The sequence below is a fragment of the Brachionichthys hirsutus genome, chromosome 21 (assembly GCF_040956055.1).
Source record: "Brachionichthys hirsutus isolate HB-005 chromosome 21, CSIRO-AGI_Bhir_v1, whole genome shotgun sequence".
NCBI classification, from domain to species: domain Eukaryota; kingdom Metazoa; phylum Chordata; class Actinopteri; order Lophiiformes; family Brachionichthyidae; genus Brachionichthys; species Brachionichthys hirsutus.
In genome coordinates this window covers 4,511,339-4,527,936 of record NC_090917.1, presented here as the reverse complement: position 1 = coordinate 4,527,936, position 16,598 = coordinate 4,511,339, and the positions used below count along the sequence as shown (strand labels likewise).

At 42.9% G+C, this 16,598-nt stretch overlaps 4 protein-coding genes across 5 annotated transcripts; all 4 read left to right on the top strand.

The window, feature by feature from the left end:
- The first annotated feature begins 918 nt into the window (after positions 1-918).
- Positions 919-2,643, top strand: LOC137910276 (uncharacterized). The gene is made up of 2 exons (XM_068754719.1): positions 919-1,108; positions 1,195-2,643. Exons 1-2 carry the CDS (start codon positions 919-921, stop codon positions 2,085-2,087), a joined length of 1,083 nt encoding a protein of 360 aa, XP_068610820.1. The 3' UTR covers positions 2,088-2,643.
- Positions 2,644-3,193: 550 nt separating this feature from the next.
- LOC137910236 (sesquipedalian-1-like) lies at positions 3,194-6,067 on the top strand. 2 transcript variants are annotated; one of them, XM_068754673.1, is made up of 4 exons: positions 3,194-3,218; positions 3,598-3,708; positions 4,558-4,861; positions 5,383-6,067. In XM_068754673.1, exons 2-4 carry the CDS (start codon positions 3,628-3,630, stop codon positions 5,802-5,804), a joined length of 807 nt encoding a protein of 268 aa, XP_068610774.1. In that variant the 5' UTR covers positions 3,194-3,218; positions 3,598-3,627; the 3' UTR covers positions 5,805-6,067. The 2 variants fall into 2 exon arrangements, with proteins under 2 accessions (XP_068610774.1, XP_068610773.1); XM_068754672.1 differs by lacking the exon at positions 3,194-3,218 and having other exon boundaries at positions 3,463-3,708.
- Positions 6,068-7,676: 1,609 nt separating this feature from the next.
- On the top strand, positions 7,677-10,900 carry LOC137910164 (myosin regulatory light chain 2, skeletal muscle). The gene is made up of 6 exons (XM_068754595.1): positions 7,677-7,739; positions 8,322-8,420; positions 9,310-9,490; positions 9,633-9,711; positions 9,812-9,860; positions 9,945-10,900. Exons 1-6 carry the CDS (start codon positions 7,737-7,739, stop codon positions 10,044-10,046), a joined length of 513 nt encoding a protein of 170 aa, XP_068610696.1. The 5' UTR covers positions 7,677-7,736; the 3' UTR covers positions 10,047-10,900.
- A 2,796-nt stretch (positions 10,901-13,696) lies between these two features.
- pgap3 (post-GPI attachment to proteins phospholipase 3) lies at positions 13,697-16,579 on the top strand. The gene is made up of 8 exons (XM_068754667.1): positions 13,697-13,973; positions 14,642-14,739; positions 14,818-14,970; positions 15,090-15,152; positions 15,292-15,353; positions 15,573-15,709; positions 15,888-16,092; positions 16,193-16,579. The coding sequence occupies exons 1-8, from the start codon at positions 13,712-13,714 to the stop codon at positions 16,254-16,256; spliced, it is 1,044 nt and encodes a 347-aa protein (XP_068610768.1). The 5' UTR covers positions 13,697-13,711; the 3' UTR covers positions 16,257-16,579.
- The last annotated feature ends 19 nt before the right edge of the window (positions 16,580-16,598 follow it).

The window sequence follows — 16,598 nt, the reverse complement described above, 5'->3', positions numbered from 1 at the left end:
ATAGGGAAATTCTATGTGATTATTAAAGAATTCTGATTCTGATAAATGACTGGTAGAGGGTTCAGATAATTATACTCCTGTTGGAGCAGAAAACAAACGAAGGACCGAAAACCACCAGGACGCCTACCAGCCGTTTAGAACTGAAGAAGCCTCCTGGATGGGAAGTTAAACTTCTTCAATCACACGTAAACAAGTCCAGCTGATGATTCGTTTTTTGTTCTCCGTGATTTACCTCCACCGGTATGACTGACAATCTGCACAGAGACATTAAACTCGGACTTTTATTTTGAAGAGCTACATCCTACAGGAAGTGACTCGTTCGCGTTTCCGCTTTCCGTAGGAAATCTTATGGAGGAAACATTTTATGTCGTGAGCTGGTTTATATGTTTGTTTTTTACTGTTTACATTTTTATGTAAAGTCGGTTAGAATTAAAGTAACGCGAATACATTGATAACAGCCATAACGCGCATTTTTGTTTTTTAAAGGTTGAAGAGAACAACGTCAAAGTGTAGGGTTAGCTAATGTAGCTAACATTGGCTATCCACGGTCCTGTTTATCCGGTAACTTATTCTTTCAGGTACAGTAGATCTTAACACCTTTACCAGGGACACTGAGACATATGTTAGAACTGTGTATATATATATATATATCCACATCCCCAAGTAATTGTCTCCCATCAGCATTGATTTGAGCAGTATTTTCCCTTGGTAAATACCATTGTTACCGTTTTGACCAACTAATAAAGGTTTATTGAAGTCTTTGTGCAACAAGGCTGTGTTTACCTGATTATTCAGTCACATTTGAATACACATTTTCCAGAGGGCGTTCATATTTAAGCGTGAATGCACGGTTTCCTTCAGAAAAAGAAGATTTTCCAAGAGTGTCATTTAAGGCTTATGTTTTCGTTTCATTTCAGGATGTCAAAACTTGAACGCCTTAACACTCGTGTGGCTAAACTTCTTGCTGAGGCAGTGCAAGAGGTTCTGGATGTGGTGAAGGAGACCGTGTTGGAGTACCAGGAGAAAACTGCCAGAACACAGAGAGAGAACCAGAGTCTGAAGAGAAGACTGGAGGCACTTCAGGACAGCATAACAAGGGAGCGCCAAGGTATGTAAGAAGTGGAGTTTCCTCTTTCATGTAGTGAGAAGTTAGTAATTATTTGACACTTTCTATTGCTGGTCTTTATTTCATAGATGATGTACCAACAAGTAGTCCAATACCAGATGCACAAGAAGACACACAGATTAAAGAGCAGGACTCAGAACTTCCTCTCATTGAGCAGAAGATGATCATCAGTCACGAGCCTGACTATGATGTGAAAAACATACTGAAACAACAGGACGGCTTCAACATCATCGGATCGCAGGCCGAGCACAACTCGGTACGAACAACAGAATGCTCCGAAGAACAGCCGGATGTGGTGCCACGCGTTAGCGACCAGACAATGATCGATCGCACGTCGCACGGGACAAGCAGCGCCGTCTCGTCCAACGCTCTCTGTGGCTCTCACTCAAGCATCTCACTCGGGATCGACTTGGCTGCTGTCAAAATAGAACAAGAAGCAATAGAACTACAAAGTTCTCAAGAACAGCTTAATGCTTTGGTGGAGTTAAGTCGTTATTCTCCTTGTACCAACTCCGACGAGGCGCACCGTCCACAAGTTAGGGCCGACCCTTGCAGACCTTTCTTTGTCCACGCAAATAACGTCTTACCCAGGAGAAATGGATTTGCAAAAGTGAACAGGGTGGCATTTGATGGGAGAAAAATAAGGACGGATCACTGCAGGACAGGCGACTCCCACTTGTGTGTTGTCTGCGGCAAGACATTCGGCAAGGTGGGGAACTTGAGGATCCACCAACGCTGTCACACGGGAGAGAAGCCGTATGGCTGCGTCCAGTGCGGGAGGCGCTTCAGTCAGTCAGGAGACCTGACGAAACACAAGCGGGTGCACACGGGCGAGAAACCGTACAACTGTAACCAGTGCGGGAAGAACTTCAACCGAGGCGAGAATCTGAAAAGACACCAAAAGCTCCACACCGGAGGGCGTTTACAGTTACAGCAGGAGTGGAGGGAGCAGCAGCCGTGATTACGCTGGACGTCTGCGAGATCAGCGCCGAGGCAGACTGAGGAGTCAGAGCAAGCTCAGATTGGGTTTAGAGGTTGTATTTAAATACTCGTCTTGTTCTCTGTACATCACTCGGGCAGAATGTTAGCATTGTATAATAAAAATAAATATATTTCATCACAATGTTTAGTGTGTAGTTTTACCAAAAATATTTGAAATTAGCGATGATTTAAATCCTGTCTTTAATGATATAGTGAGTCCTACAGGTTATTATTACCTCTGCCGAGGAGGTTGTGTTTTTGCCTGCGTTAGTTTGTCTGTTAGCAGGATTACTCAAAGGGCTCATACGGACGGTGCAAATCCAATGAGGGGAATGAGCTGCTCGGCGGAGGCCTGCGATTTGGGTTTACTTCACAACTTCAGTGTGATTAGAGAAAAGTGCAGATTTCATTCAGCCTTTGTCACTGAAATATGTAGCATTATTAACAATGTAGGAGATAAGGAATGGGATATAAATATCTGACATTTGCTTTTCAAATGTTGTATCAATACATCTCTGTTGGAAGATTTAATTTATACCAGGCAGATTTGTATCTAGTAATCTAAAAGTTGGTTATTTTTGCATTTTAAAATAATGTTATGTCTTTGTGTATGAATTCTATTATTTTGATGAATGAAATGAAGACAGTGAAACTAATTCAAATATAGAAAGGATTACTATCAAAGTGAGGTGTTTTTTTTTTGTCTAAACTAATTTCTTGCCGTGTGGTGGAAATATTTATCGCAGATTTATTAAGTCGAGTTTACGCAACAAAACAAAACAAAATAAATTTATTGTGACTACAACTGGCTCAGTGACGTTTCTGGAATTTGTTCCTCACTCAAGGATTACTGCAGTAGCAGGTGTACTACTATAGATGTACTCTCTGTGTACTGCTGTAGATGTATACTAGTTTTACAGCATATGTAGTTTGGGCTGAGTAATATAAGATTTTTACACGCCGTATATAAAAAAACAAATAAAAGCAGGATCTGTACAGCAGCTTTAAAGGTTTACGGTTTTAATCCAGTCGCGCTGATGACGTGGAGCCTCACCTCTGCAACCAGGAAGTGTCTGACACGCCCACCGCTGGAAGCTGAAACACTTTAAAGGTGAGTGAGCGAGAGAAATGGGGAAGTGAGGGGACTGCTTTGTAGTTCCTCGACTTAAAATAGTCACGTGTAAAAAAAAAGAAATCGCAAATAAATGAGACTTGTTTTATTGGAAGAGAGACGCGGACGGCAGAAAGGCGAGCGGTGGGGACGCTTCCGCCTGAAAGACGCGCTCAGTTGGGCGCAGTTCCAACACAATAACATCGATTTATTATTGTAAAGGTTCACCCTCAGGAATAGGTGCGCGTGTTGTGAACGACCGAAGCGCTGAGATGTGATAAAAGAAATCAAGACGGAAAACAAACAGTATAAAATGAGGAAGTAGGGCACAAAGTCAACAGTTTCTTTTTTGTTGTTGTTGTTGTCGTTGTTGTTGCAGGTTGATTCCCGAGCAGCATGTCGTGTTGAAATGAAGATCCATGAAAAAATACTAACTTATTATGAGTCCTGTAACTCACCAATAGACAAAGAAGCGTATCTGTACAAGAAGGTAAGACTTTCAACACTGAACAAATGTGTACCGAAGGGATTTAATTAAAAACGCGCCACTCATTTACAATAGTTTGTACATTTATTTGTAGTATATATATATTTTTTAACATGTTTTGTTATGCTTGGCTGATCTTTTTGGGGTTTTATTTTGACCCAGTTAATGAATTCCCTCTTATAAGACCATGCCTGTAGCAATTTGACCAGAGCCGAACATTGTTGGGCCAAAAGAACAACAACAGACTTGCCTTGCTGGACCCATCAGCACATAATATGCCATGTGTATATCAAAACAAGAAGAAGGAGCACTGTAATCGGTGAACTGCAGCTGTGTCACCTGATATGTTTTTGTTTTTGCAAATCTCAAGTTAGTGGTGAACAAAAATAATGTAATGTCCACATGACGCATTTTATAAAAGTGCAAACTGGAGTTGTTTTTGCAAATCTCAAGTTAGTGGTGAACAGAAATAATGTAATGTCCACATGATGCATTTTATAAAAGTGCAAACTGGAGTTTTAGAACATTTAAAACTTTGCATTTTTATATTTGAAAAGTCTTTGTAATTATTTTATTTGTGCAGAACAGTTATAAATACGCTGATTGACTTGTTAAAGTTCTGCAAATAATCAAAGTTAGTCAAATAAATATTTCTAATGCGGTAGATTAAACAGCCGAGCTGCTCCTGCTGAACTCAAATGGAATACTTTGAATGTCAGTTCAAATACTTACAACATTCTGCTTCTCTTTCTGCATCTGCAATTTCACAGAACACTTATTTCACAAAGCGAATTGTGTAATGAATTGTGTAAATGACACAGTAAACCACAAATGTCCCCCCCCCCCCCGTAGGGTGAGATCAAAACTTCCTATCAGAAGCGCTGGTTTGTGCTGAAGGGAAACCTCCTCTTCTACAAGGATCGGCCGTCCGACCGCGACCTGACGGGAGTGATTGTTCTGGAGGGCTGCACCGTCCAGCTGTGTGAGTCCGAGGAGCAGTTCGCCTTCTCGCTGGAGTGGAGCGAGCCGGGCCTTCGAACGTACAAGTTTGCTGCTGAGGACCAGGCCAGTCAGGAGAGCTGGATCAAAGCCCTGCAATCGGCCAATCACAACTACCTGTCCCTGATAGTGCTGGACATGGCGAAGAAGTACAAAGGTGAGAAACTGAGCGTCCTCCTCTTTTATTCCTTGTGGAAAGAGAGCGCCCTTTGTTCTGGGTTCTGGATGGAAATATAACTAAACAGATTTCTCTATCAAAGCCAAATCACATTTGCAATTTATGATGTAAGGAACTTGAGAAAATAAATAGCTTGCTTTTATATAATAGGAATATCAGTAATACATAATATGTAGTATTTTATTCTGACTTTTTAAAAAACGCACACAAAGAAAAAGTGCATCAGTCGACTACAATTCCAACTCAAAAAACTGAACAGAATTTATATTAATCTGTCTGAAAAGCAGTGTGGAGAAGTAACCACTCAGTAAGGTTTGGTTTGGATGAGCTTGATACAGCACATGCCTGCAGAAGCCAGAGGAATTGATTATTGATTACTCCCAGTAAAGAGAGTTTAAAAGTATTATCAACTCTAGTTCTACTTAAGAAAGCCAAGCGTGAAAAGACTTCATCTTTTTTTTCCCTGTGTGTGTGTTTGTGTGTGTGTGTCTGTTTCTCAGATGCTTTAGACGAGTTCTCCAGCGAACCAACAAACCCTTTCGTCATGCCAAATTTCAACACAGCAGAAGCGAGATACCCGCTCGCCACTTTGAGTCCACAGCCTTTGTTTCCAGCGCCAGGCGTGGTACCAGGACCCGTCCTCAGCTCTGGTCCGGTTGCCCAATCTCCCAACATTTCATCAAAGTCGGTTTACAAAAAGTCGCCCAAATTGAAGCTCAAGAGGAATGCAACCGTGGTGCCTCTTAACACTCCCGCGATACAATTCGGGGAGTGGTCCGGGGCATGTTTTGTCACCCAGGAGGAATTCATTCAACTGCATGAAGAGTTTGGGAAAGAGGTGAAAGAACTGATTGCTGATTGGTCAAAAAGGGGACGAGGAGCAGAGTTTGCAGAGGAAGGAAATTTAATAGATTTTGGGTGAACCTAACTAACACCATGCTTTGAGGGTTTTTTTTTTTAATGGCTAGTGGCATTGCATATCATGTAAATAAGAATTACAATATTTGGAATATATGTTTCCTATTTTTTAATGTATCTATGTTGTTAAACATACAGTTTAGCCTATAATGCCATATAGTCTATGAAAGATCTCCTGATGCTTGCTACAGTGACGTGATGTACGTTTTAAGAAAGATGTCGCAAAACAGTAACATTAATTAATGTTCTTGTTCTTTGAAATAAAACACTAGCAACATGTTGTGCTACTCCAAACAAAGGCCTGCATATCATGTGTTCCAGCATCATATCCATACCAGAGCCAAGAATCTTTGTGCTTTGAATGTTTTTATGACTCGACATACATTTTGAAACCTTTCAGATTAATAGACATGTTTTTCTGATAACCAATTCCACTTAAAGCACATCAATGATTATTCGGGTAAAAAAGATTATTTCTTTTTGTATGAAGTCGAGTCTAAACAAGAAGGACGTCTGTTGAATTTTAGAAGAGTGCCAGAATGGCAGGGGACAGGCAGAGCTATTTCTGTCTGTCCAGCTGCCCAGCTGTCTTGTTTTTATGGTCTTTGCCAGAGCTGGCCTCTTTAGAGTTTCTCTTTTCACCTTTAAGTCCATACTTGAAGTGGCTGGTCTGCTCCTTTATTGTAGATATTCTTCTCATAGCAATTCTGTTTTGCATCTCCGCAAATAATTCTATTTACATTTTAGATAAGATTTAAAACAATGGAAAATAGGTCCGATTTAGAGAAATACAAAGTGGTCCTGGACTCCAGTAGATACCTCAACTCTACAGTGGTGAGATTGATGAGAGCCTATTGGGTTCATATATGGAGTTTGGGGGGGGGGGGGGGGGGGGGGGTCTGTCCTATTCTAAAGCAACTATATTGGGACAATCTGGGAGTAACCAAAATTAGTGCGTCCATGTTATTCCTTTAGTGTTTAGTCCAATGTCTATTGGTCATCATAGATTCACTTTATATAAAAGTAATCAAATATGTTTCTGCACAGACTAAAAATCCAGTTTGTCATAAGCAGTAAACATAATTATTTTTGAGTTTTAATATTTGAACTCCAAAAACCGTGAAAACCCAAGAATAAAATGGGCTCCTTTAAGGTGTCATAATACTCTCAGGATGTATACACAGTGCAATACTGTATTTTCTCTTTCTCTTCTCTGGAATATATTTACTTCTCTTGATAAAAGCTGTACGTACAATATTCTTACGTCCTACTCTGAGTATTAAATTACCGTTTTCATTTCTCATTAAATGCAAGGTCACTTTTTCTCAAGGCCTAGCAGTCATGCATTCAAGTTTCAGGACTACTACTGATCAGCTAGTGGGCTGATCTGAGACCAGGCCTATCAGACAGGTGGTGACTTCAGGACATGTTGACCGTGAGTTTACTTTGGCACCTCGAGCAGCTCATGGCTGTTAATTAGCCCGCGTGTGCTTTAAATGAGGAAGGCAGTCTGACACTGTCACACCGCGTTTGATCTCTCTCACGGTGGAATGTGCAGGAAACACAGATAGTCACAACAAAGACGCTGCATGTGTGAAGAACAAGAAGGGGACGGACGCAGCTCATTTCCTGTCTATCAGCTTTGCCATATTAGTCCACAGATGACAGTAAAGTCATTCCCTGTGTTGGCATTGAATTCACCTCATTCCGAGACTCCTGGGGCCTATTTCGGAACGTCGGTAAGCCGACCCAACCCGCCACCTTTCTCTTACTTTTCCTCAGCTCTGTTTCCCTGCCAAACCCGATGGTGTGGCTAAAGTTAGTCCACTGTGGGCTAGTATATAAGGCCCCATGGCTCCAATACTTAGACGTCAGTCGCATCGTCTTTGGCGCAGGCTTCTCTTCTTGACCAACAACAACATCACGATCTTGAGAGATGGTGAGTGCAGCCTGGGAATTCTTTTTTTTTTTTTTAGGAATGTAAGATCTTTGCTAGACATGATAATGACATGAAGGCATTGCTTGAATATTTACTGGATTACCAAAAGCCTTCAAAGCGAATTCTCTTGAACTGAATTTTCCGAACTGTGGATTCTGCTCCAGTCTTAACTTTTATCCATTAGCTTTGAAATACTTTGGGGTATTGGGAAGAATATTATAATCCCATAACCAACTGCATAGTACCACCAGCTCTAGGTCAGAGATTAAACATGTATTTACTACCTTTGTTTAAAATAAAAAGCAAATGTGCTTAAAAAATGTATGTCGGTATATATTTTTTCAAAAACCAGGATGTATGGATTCACCCTTGGCAGAGTTCTGTAATTCATTTCAGCCACAATGCAGATGTAGAATGTAGAAAAATAATCAATTTAAGACTCACTTGTGTCAAAAATCAAATAGACGCATTACAAGAGATCCTTGAAAGTCTTTGCATTTATATCTTAGAATCACCAACAATCATTTTAATAATAATTTAGTTGAACGTGTGGAGTGCATGTCATTTATTTCCCTTTCACAGTCACCCAAGAAGGCCAGGAGAAAGCAGCAGCAGGGTGAGGGTGGATCCTCCAATGTGTTCTCCATGTTTGAGCAGAGCCAGATCCAGGAGTACAAGGAGGTAAAAACATTCTTTAACTTCAAGTTTTAATTATTGAAGCGGTCTTTGTTTGGGCCTTGATGCCTTAACTGATGCCTTTGTGTATCATTTGACCTTGGAGGCAAGGTGACAAAGCTTCCAATGGGTGTAGACTGTGTGACAGCAAAGTGCTCATCACAATGGTGGGATAATAAATATGAGTTTTTCCAATGACGGTGGCTTTTTTGTATCCTGGGTTTAGCACAGTAATCTTCCTCAGAGACTTAAAACACTCCCTCGGTGACCCCGCAGGAATGCCGACCAGCAGCTGGTGGGACAGGGTTATTAATCAAGGCAGGGACAAGTGCTCAAGGTTGAAAGAACAAGACAAAAATTTGAAGTTGAGTCTATATTTAGGCATTTAAAAACAGGGATCAGTAGATTTATAGGTATGACGAAAAGGGAATACAAAGGTGACAGAGACTTGGCTGAGCCGTCACGTGCTTCAGAAGGAGAATGACATTGGGGACAGGGTCAGAAAATCCGTTCACAAGGTGTATATTTAAAAAAAAAAAAAGGTCGTAGTTGGTGACAGCTGTAATTGATACCTTCTCCTTAAATGTCACAAGGGGCTCGTCTTAAATTTCAAGACCATTTTAACACCTTAGAAAGACAAGTGGCTGACCGGCTGCCAAGTCCCCAAAAGTTTGCAATGCCATCTTTAGTTTCACAGCGTGCTACGCCCAGCGATGTGGAAAGAGAGGTGCGGAGCAGCTCCACATTTACATGTCTGGGTTGGCAGACGATCTCACAAAGTAATTATTATAAGAAGAAATCGGACGGGCTCGGTTTTCGCTGTTTTTGCTTTGTGCACAGTGGTGAACTTTAGACAGCAAACGAGGCTCAGTTTAATCTCTCCAATGGTCGGCAGGCTTTCACAATCATTGACCAGAACAGAGATGGCATCATCAGCAAAGACGACCTCAGGGACGTGCTGGCCTCCATGGGCCAACTGAATGTGAAGAATGAGGAGCTGGAGGCCATGGTGAAGGAGGCCAGCGGCCCCATCAACTTCACCGTCTTCCTGACCATGTTCGGCGAGAAGCTGAAGGGTGCGCTGACCGATACATTTACGTGGTTGGAGTCTCCGACGCTGAATGTTTTCCATGCGTTATTTAACATACATGGCTTTCTTACGTACCTGCTTGTTTTTCATCCCGATAACCGACACTATCTGCTGCTCCTACTCCTCAGGCGCCGATCCCGAGGACGTCATTGTGAGCGCCTTCAAGGTCCTGGATCCTGAGGCCACTGGCGGCATCAAGAAGGAACTGTAAGGGCTTTGACCTTTAACCAACCTCTGTCACAAATCGACGAGCGCTGGCGAGACAGACAACCTGACGGTGAAATGCTTCTCTGTTAACCCTCCGCAGGCTCGAGGAGCTTCTGACCACCCAGTGCGACAGGTTCACCGCCGAGGAGGTGAGTTGAATCCCCGTCAAATCGCTGACTGACACCCCTGTTGTGTCCGGAGTTGTACGACATTTCTTATATCTCCTCTGCAAGATGACCAACCTGTGGGCTGCTTTCCCCCCTGACGTGGCCGGCAATGTGGACTACAAGAACATCTGTTACGTCATCACACACGGAGAGGACAAGGAGGAGTGAATCCCTCTCTCGCCAGATCTCGGTACCTCGGCTCAGCTCCCTGCTTGCCGCACCACATACTCCCTCCTCCTCCTCCTTTGCTTGCACACTTTCACGCCCCTTGCCAAGTCTTTCCAGTTGTCAGCTCGCTATGAAAAGACTTGTCTTCAAAAGACCGAAGGCTGTGCTGGTGTTCGTGTGTGAGCACCAACAGGGGAAACATCGGATTATTGTCAATAGAAAATAATCTGGTGACACTGAAACACTCCATCTCTGTCCCTGCCTGTTGTTCGCCCTCCTTTTCCTTCCATCACTCATTCTATTGTTCTGCGTTGAGACCAACGGTTTGCGCATCATACCTACTTGCAGCGTGCGTGCATGTGCATGTGCAGTCCACTGCGTACAGCGAGCAGCGTTTCCTGGGTGCCGTGGTGCAAGGCACAGTCACTTACTTGAAACAAGTAAGTCGTCTGAGCCAAGCGGTCTCTGTTAGTCTCAAACTTTACTCTGAGTGCTTCATGGATTTATCCCTTTGTTTTTTTTATTATTATTATAAAGGAAGAGTGCACAGTAAGAGAGGGAGTATTGCGCTATAATAGCTTGCTTTCCCCTTCTCTTTTTCACCTGTGTCTGTTCATAAACTCAGGTATAAAAAAAAAAGGAAAAGTTGCAGTGGAAAATAGCAATGCATGGTTTATTTATTTATTTATAATTTAAATCTTGTCATTAGAGAAAGAGATGGTTAAAGGTGAGTGGGAGGCAGTGAAGAAATGTGCAAAAGAAAATGATCTTTGTCTTTGACTCCTCTTTCTCCCACTCACCGTCGTTTCGCTCCTGTTGTTGTGACTGTAACAAATAAAGACATGCAAATAAAATCTGGTGTCTTTCTTATGGTCCCCTAACCCTAACTGTTTCTAAGGCTGGCAGGGAGTATTTGTTCGTTATCATCACCGCAATTTCAAAAATAGGTCAAATAGTTGTATAATATTAAATGGACATTATATCGCCCATGATTGAGGAGTACATTTGCCGCATAATCATGGTCTACAGGTTTAAAAAAAAAAAACACAGACATTTTTTCTGGTGACTGGGACATATGCTGATGTGCTGACAGATGCTGCAGATTGGCAAATGCAAATGTTTCCTGCTGCACCTATATTATTCAAATCAACAGAACTTTCTCCAACACAATAAAACAAGCCATCAGGTCACGGTGGAGGTTCACCGCTTTGGTTGATGTAGGCGTGTTTTTAATGTAGTTGTTATAGAGAGAAAGAAAGACACAGAGTTCAGAGACGTTATCGGCAATAATCGACATGCTTCGGTTAAGCAACATCACGGAGGGCACAAATGAGACGACCGTGTCGTGTGACACGCAACCAGAGGTTGATATTTTTTGGGACTGTTCTGTTACACTTGCCTTTGTTTTGGGGGTTCCAGGAGTTTTAGCAATATTTTTCAGCATGTTTCAGAAGGCAAGAAAAGGAACCAAGTTCACTCCCAATGATGTTTTTATGTTAAATCTTACTGTCATGGATGGGCTATATTTGCTCGCTCTTGAAATCGAGACTTATACCAAATACTACAAGTCTCCCGCTGTGCTTCTGCAATTTATTTACTTCTTATATTCATTTGGTCTCTGTGGCAGGCCTCTGTTTACAACCTGCATCTGCCTTGACTGTTACCTGGCTGTTGTCCATCCAGTTAAGTTTCGGGCAGCAAACGGTCTGACACCCAGGATCCTGGTGGCTGCTGGTGTTTGGATTGTGACGGGTTTTTGTGGATATTATTTGATTTATGTGACTATGGATCGACTTGAACTCACCCAAGTCTCCTTTATAATTATGACTCTCCCTATCATTGGATTCTGTGACTGCTCCATCCTCTGGAATCTGAGGAAATCTAGCTCCGGAAAAAGAGACATTCATCCCCAGAAGAAGAGGGCTCTCCATATCATCATCAACAATATTGTTATTTCTCTGATTTCATATCTTCCTCTTCTAATTTGTCACACGGTGTCCCATTTGATTTCATTTGATGACTGTTTCTTGCTGACTTCCTCGTCGAGTGTCACTATAATAGGACTGTCAGTTTCTAACATTCTGTATTTGAATAACCTGGGAAAGTTAGACTGGTTGAAATGTTGGCAACAGAAATGATGCCGGTATTTTGTTTTCTCAGTCTTTATAACCACCACCCAGGTGCTTATGTTTCTGACGGTGTTTGTTTGTCTGTTTGTTAGCAGGATTGCATGTCACCATGTTTATCATTGCAGTATATAGTATAGAGTGTGATATTTGAGGTGGGCTATCATACCTAAAACAAGCTGGGCTATTTAAAACAGAACATTACAAAGAGAGACGCAGGTCTGAATTAACAAGAAGACACTTAATAAAAAGCCCTGGTATAGGTGTATGTTTAGATAGGGCTTAATAATACTGTATTACATGATGTGTAAAGACATAATTATTTGACATTTATTGTCATATTATCCTTTTTGTTAATTTTTAGTAAAATATTATTGTGAAAGTTTTCTTTTTGTGTCTGGTTATTTCACTGTTTGGCTGTAATGTTTCCCATGGGAGACCCTACCCGGAGCATAAAGCCGACAACATAGCGCCTGGGATCATTCGGGCGCTCAAACTCCCCCACCAAGATAAGGTGGCAGGTCAAGGGGGAGATTTGTAATTAGCGTATATGGGTCCAGGCATCATTTTTGGTTTCAATACATGTTTGCAATTAACTAGTCATTTTATATACCTTTAGGTTACAGCCTGCTAAATGTAAAAGTGTTTCATTTATTGTATTGCATTGACTAAAGTCATTGATGATGGATTGCTTGACATTTATCAGTCGTCACCAAGACATTTACATAGACTACTTCATTTTCCACTGCCTATCAACACATGTTGACGCATGTCGACAGGCAATGGAAAATAGCAGGTGATGAATAAGAAGATCTTTGCATATTTAGAGAGAGAGAGAGAGAGAGAGAGAGAGCACGTTCCAAAATGAAGAAACCAAGCCAGCGGGGGGAAGCTTGTAATTTTTCATGGTTATTTTTATATTATCCCTTATTATTTTGATATTGCATATGTAAGACAATGAATAGATACAAATAAACAAACAAACAAATAAATACATAAACAAATAAACAAATAATATTTATTTATAATTTCCCCCCTGTTTTTATAGAAATATTAACAATATCAAGCGTCCATAAAAACGACAAATACAACCGCATACAGTAAAGAGATCAATAAATCACGTGACCATGTGACGCGCATAGAAACAGGAAGCAAAAATGAATCGTTCTACTTTCAAAATTAAATCCATCAACAATTTACTTTTCAATACTGGTGCTAAATCTCCTCCATAAGTTAGCTAACGCAACCAAAAAATATATTTTAAAATCTTAATTGAAAAATAATACAACACTCGATTGAAGCTGCTAAATATAAAAACATATTTTCAAAAACATCTGCTACTGAGAGTTGTATTTTGAAAAGGCCAAACGGAAACGTTGTGTGATCGTGAAACTTGACCCCGTTCAAAGAGCAGGGGGGACGGCAGGCAGGCGCACGGTGCTACACGGCGCTACACGGTGACGCAACAGAGGCACGGCTTGTCGCCGTGGCTGAAGAATGGCTGTCCGGTAATGTGGACCGTCGTCCGTGGGAGCATCGATGCCGTTCTGGTCCTGCCGTGCCTTCCTGAGGTCTGACGGACCGGGACTCGCCACCATGGCCTCGGCGTTCCGCCGTTGCACATCTGTCCGACTCCCCGCCGCCATCCTCCTGCTGATGTCGGTAACGACCGTGCAGTCCTCTCGAGGCGACAAGGAGCCGGTTTACCGGGATTGCGTGAACCAGTGTGTCCGGACCAACTGCACCGGAGCTCGGCTGCGTGGCTTTCAATCCGCCCAGCCGCAGTACATGGCGCTGACAGGTGTGTTGTTGTTGTTGTTGTTGTTGTTAGCTACGTGAGTGTTTAGTTAGCTAGCCAGCAGTCTGTAGCTACATCGATATAGCCACATTTAGCAACGTTATTGTGACCTTTCATGAAACATGCTGTTAAATGGACCGAAAAAATGAGCGCCGGTTTTTCCGGATGAACAAGGCGTCATAAAAGGCTTGTTGTTAGTCCACCTTTAGTCCACCATTAGTCCATCTTTAGTCCACCTTTAGTCCATCTTTAGTCCACCATTAGTCCACCTTTAGTGAATCTGTTTCGGTGACGTAAAGCAAGGAATGAGCTCTAATTTAAGTAGAAATTAGACGAGGTTCATCTTCGTCCCTCCTGATGCGTGTTTTGGACTGCCGCTAACTATTCTTCTAATTATTGATTATTATTACCTATTTTCTTAATAAATGTACTAGAATACGTTCAACAGAGCAGACTCACACTGGTACAAAACTGATCAGCAGTAAAGTGAGACGAGACCAACCGGAACATTTATTCATCCTGTAAATAAATAAATATATCCAGGCTGTGTTTTTTTTTTACTGTTGACTGTTTCTCTCTGTTTTCTGTGAGTCCGCCTGAACGCGCCTCTTCGCCCTGTGCCGGTTGCTCTCCGTGCACTGAAGCGTTCTCCGTTACTTCCTGTGTTCCAGGCTGGACGTGCCGTGACGACTGCCGCTACCAGTGCATGTGGACCACGGTGGGGCTTTACCAGGCCGAGGGCTTCAGGGTCCCACAGTTCCACGGGAAGGTTTGTGCTCGTCCTGGAGACCCGGGTGTTTATCGCACGAAACGCTGCAGCGTTTGACGCTCGTTTTACTCCTGACAGTGGCCGTTTACTCGCTTCCTGTGTTTTGAGGAGCCGGCTTCTGCCCTGGCGTCTCTCCTCAACGGCCTGTCATGCCTCCTCATGCTGCTCCGCTATCGAAGCACGGTGCCACGGCAGAGCCCCATGTTTCACACCATCAACGCCTTCTCCCTGGTGAGTCCGTTAGCCCGGTGGATGCGGAAAGGCCTTCACGCGAAAATGCTCTCGTCGATGCGATGTCTAGTGTCACGGTGGTTTTACGCTCCGACAGTCAGCCGGGTGTTTTTCTTCAGGTGTCTCTTAATGCCTGGTTCTGGTCTACAGTATTCCACACGCGGGACACCTATCTCACTGAGGTAAAGACGGGCTCGAGCTGTTGTCGTCCGCTTCATGACAGAAAAAAAAGTCTCAAAAAGTTGTGCGTTTAAAAAAACAAACAAACAAAAAAAAAAAACTATTGATCTTGATTTTTGTTCTGTGACTTTCTCTTTTCAGAAAATGGATTATTTCTGTGCCACAGCAGTCATTCTATACTCCATCTACCTATGCTGTGTCAGGTAGACACTTTGTCTTCAACGCATCCAAAAAATGTTTGCGTGCGTCTCATGATAGCCACTGGAGAACTAAAATCACTTTGACTTGACCCCGATTAACTCTTTTCTTTTTTTTTTTTAACGGTTTGTAGGCGTACTCTTGGACTCTAATGTTGTTCATCATAGCGGTACTTTCGTTTAATCCATTGTGTGTGCCCCCCCCCCCCCCTCTCCCTTTGTCAGAACATTGGGCCTGAGGCGACCGGCGGTGTCCAGCGTAGTGGGGGCCTCGCTCATCCTGGTCTTTACCTCCCACGTGTCCTACTTAACCTTTGTCAGTTTTGACTACGGCTACAACATGGCCGCCAACGTCACCATCGGTACGGGAAGTACTAAAGTCACATTAAAGCTTTTTGTTTCGAGTTATTTTCTATCGAAGTGTTGGCTAATATTTGGCTGTTTTTATATTTGTACCTGTAGTTTCTCCCCGTAATTAAGCCTCGCAGACTTTGGAGGGCTGCGTTTCTGATCGTGCCCGTCGTTGCCTTGTCTGTAAAGGTGTGGTGAACCTCCTGTGGTGGCTGTGTTGGTGCTGGCAGAATCGGCGCACCCTTCCGTACTGGTGGAAGTGCTGCCTGGTGGTTCTGCTGCTTCACGCTCTGGCCCTGCTGGAGCTGCTGGACTTCCCCCCAGTGCTCTGGATTCTAGATGCTCATGCCGTGTGGCATCTCAGCACCATACCTGTCCACTTCATTTTCTTCAGGTTCGCCCACCCACCTGCGTTTGACTTTTCTTTCTTTCCTGAGGAAAAATGTTAGAGAGTGTCAGATTTAGCTATTTTTCCTTTTTCCTTCTTCCTCCAGTTTCCTGATAGACGACAGCCTCTACCTGCTAAACACGGAGAAGATGGGCGTGAAAGTCGAGTAGGAGGAGTTGATCGTGTCTTCGTCGTGCCTCCACCGTTGCATTTCTCCCATCGGGGCGGCCAGACACCCAAACATGGAAGTAGCTCAGCCTCCCAGATGACATGCATGACGAGAATCATTGTTTACATTTTTCACATCTTTATTTTTTATGCTCCTTTGGGAGTAGATTTGCTCTCTTTTAAGATCATCATGCTCGATTCTTGCTCGACGTAACTTTGCCGTGTACAACGCGTGTCCTGTTTCTTTTGACTCGCCCCTGAACCCGCCATTCGACTCTCACCAGCTTCTTGAAATTCCACCGCACACTTGGCTCCACACAGGTGGCAGTGGGCTGTGGCTGACA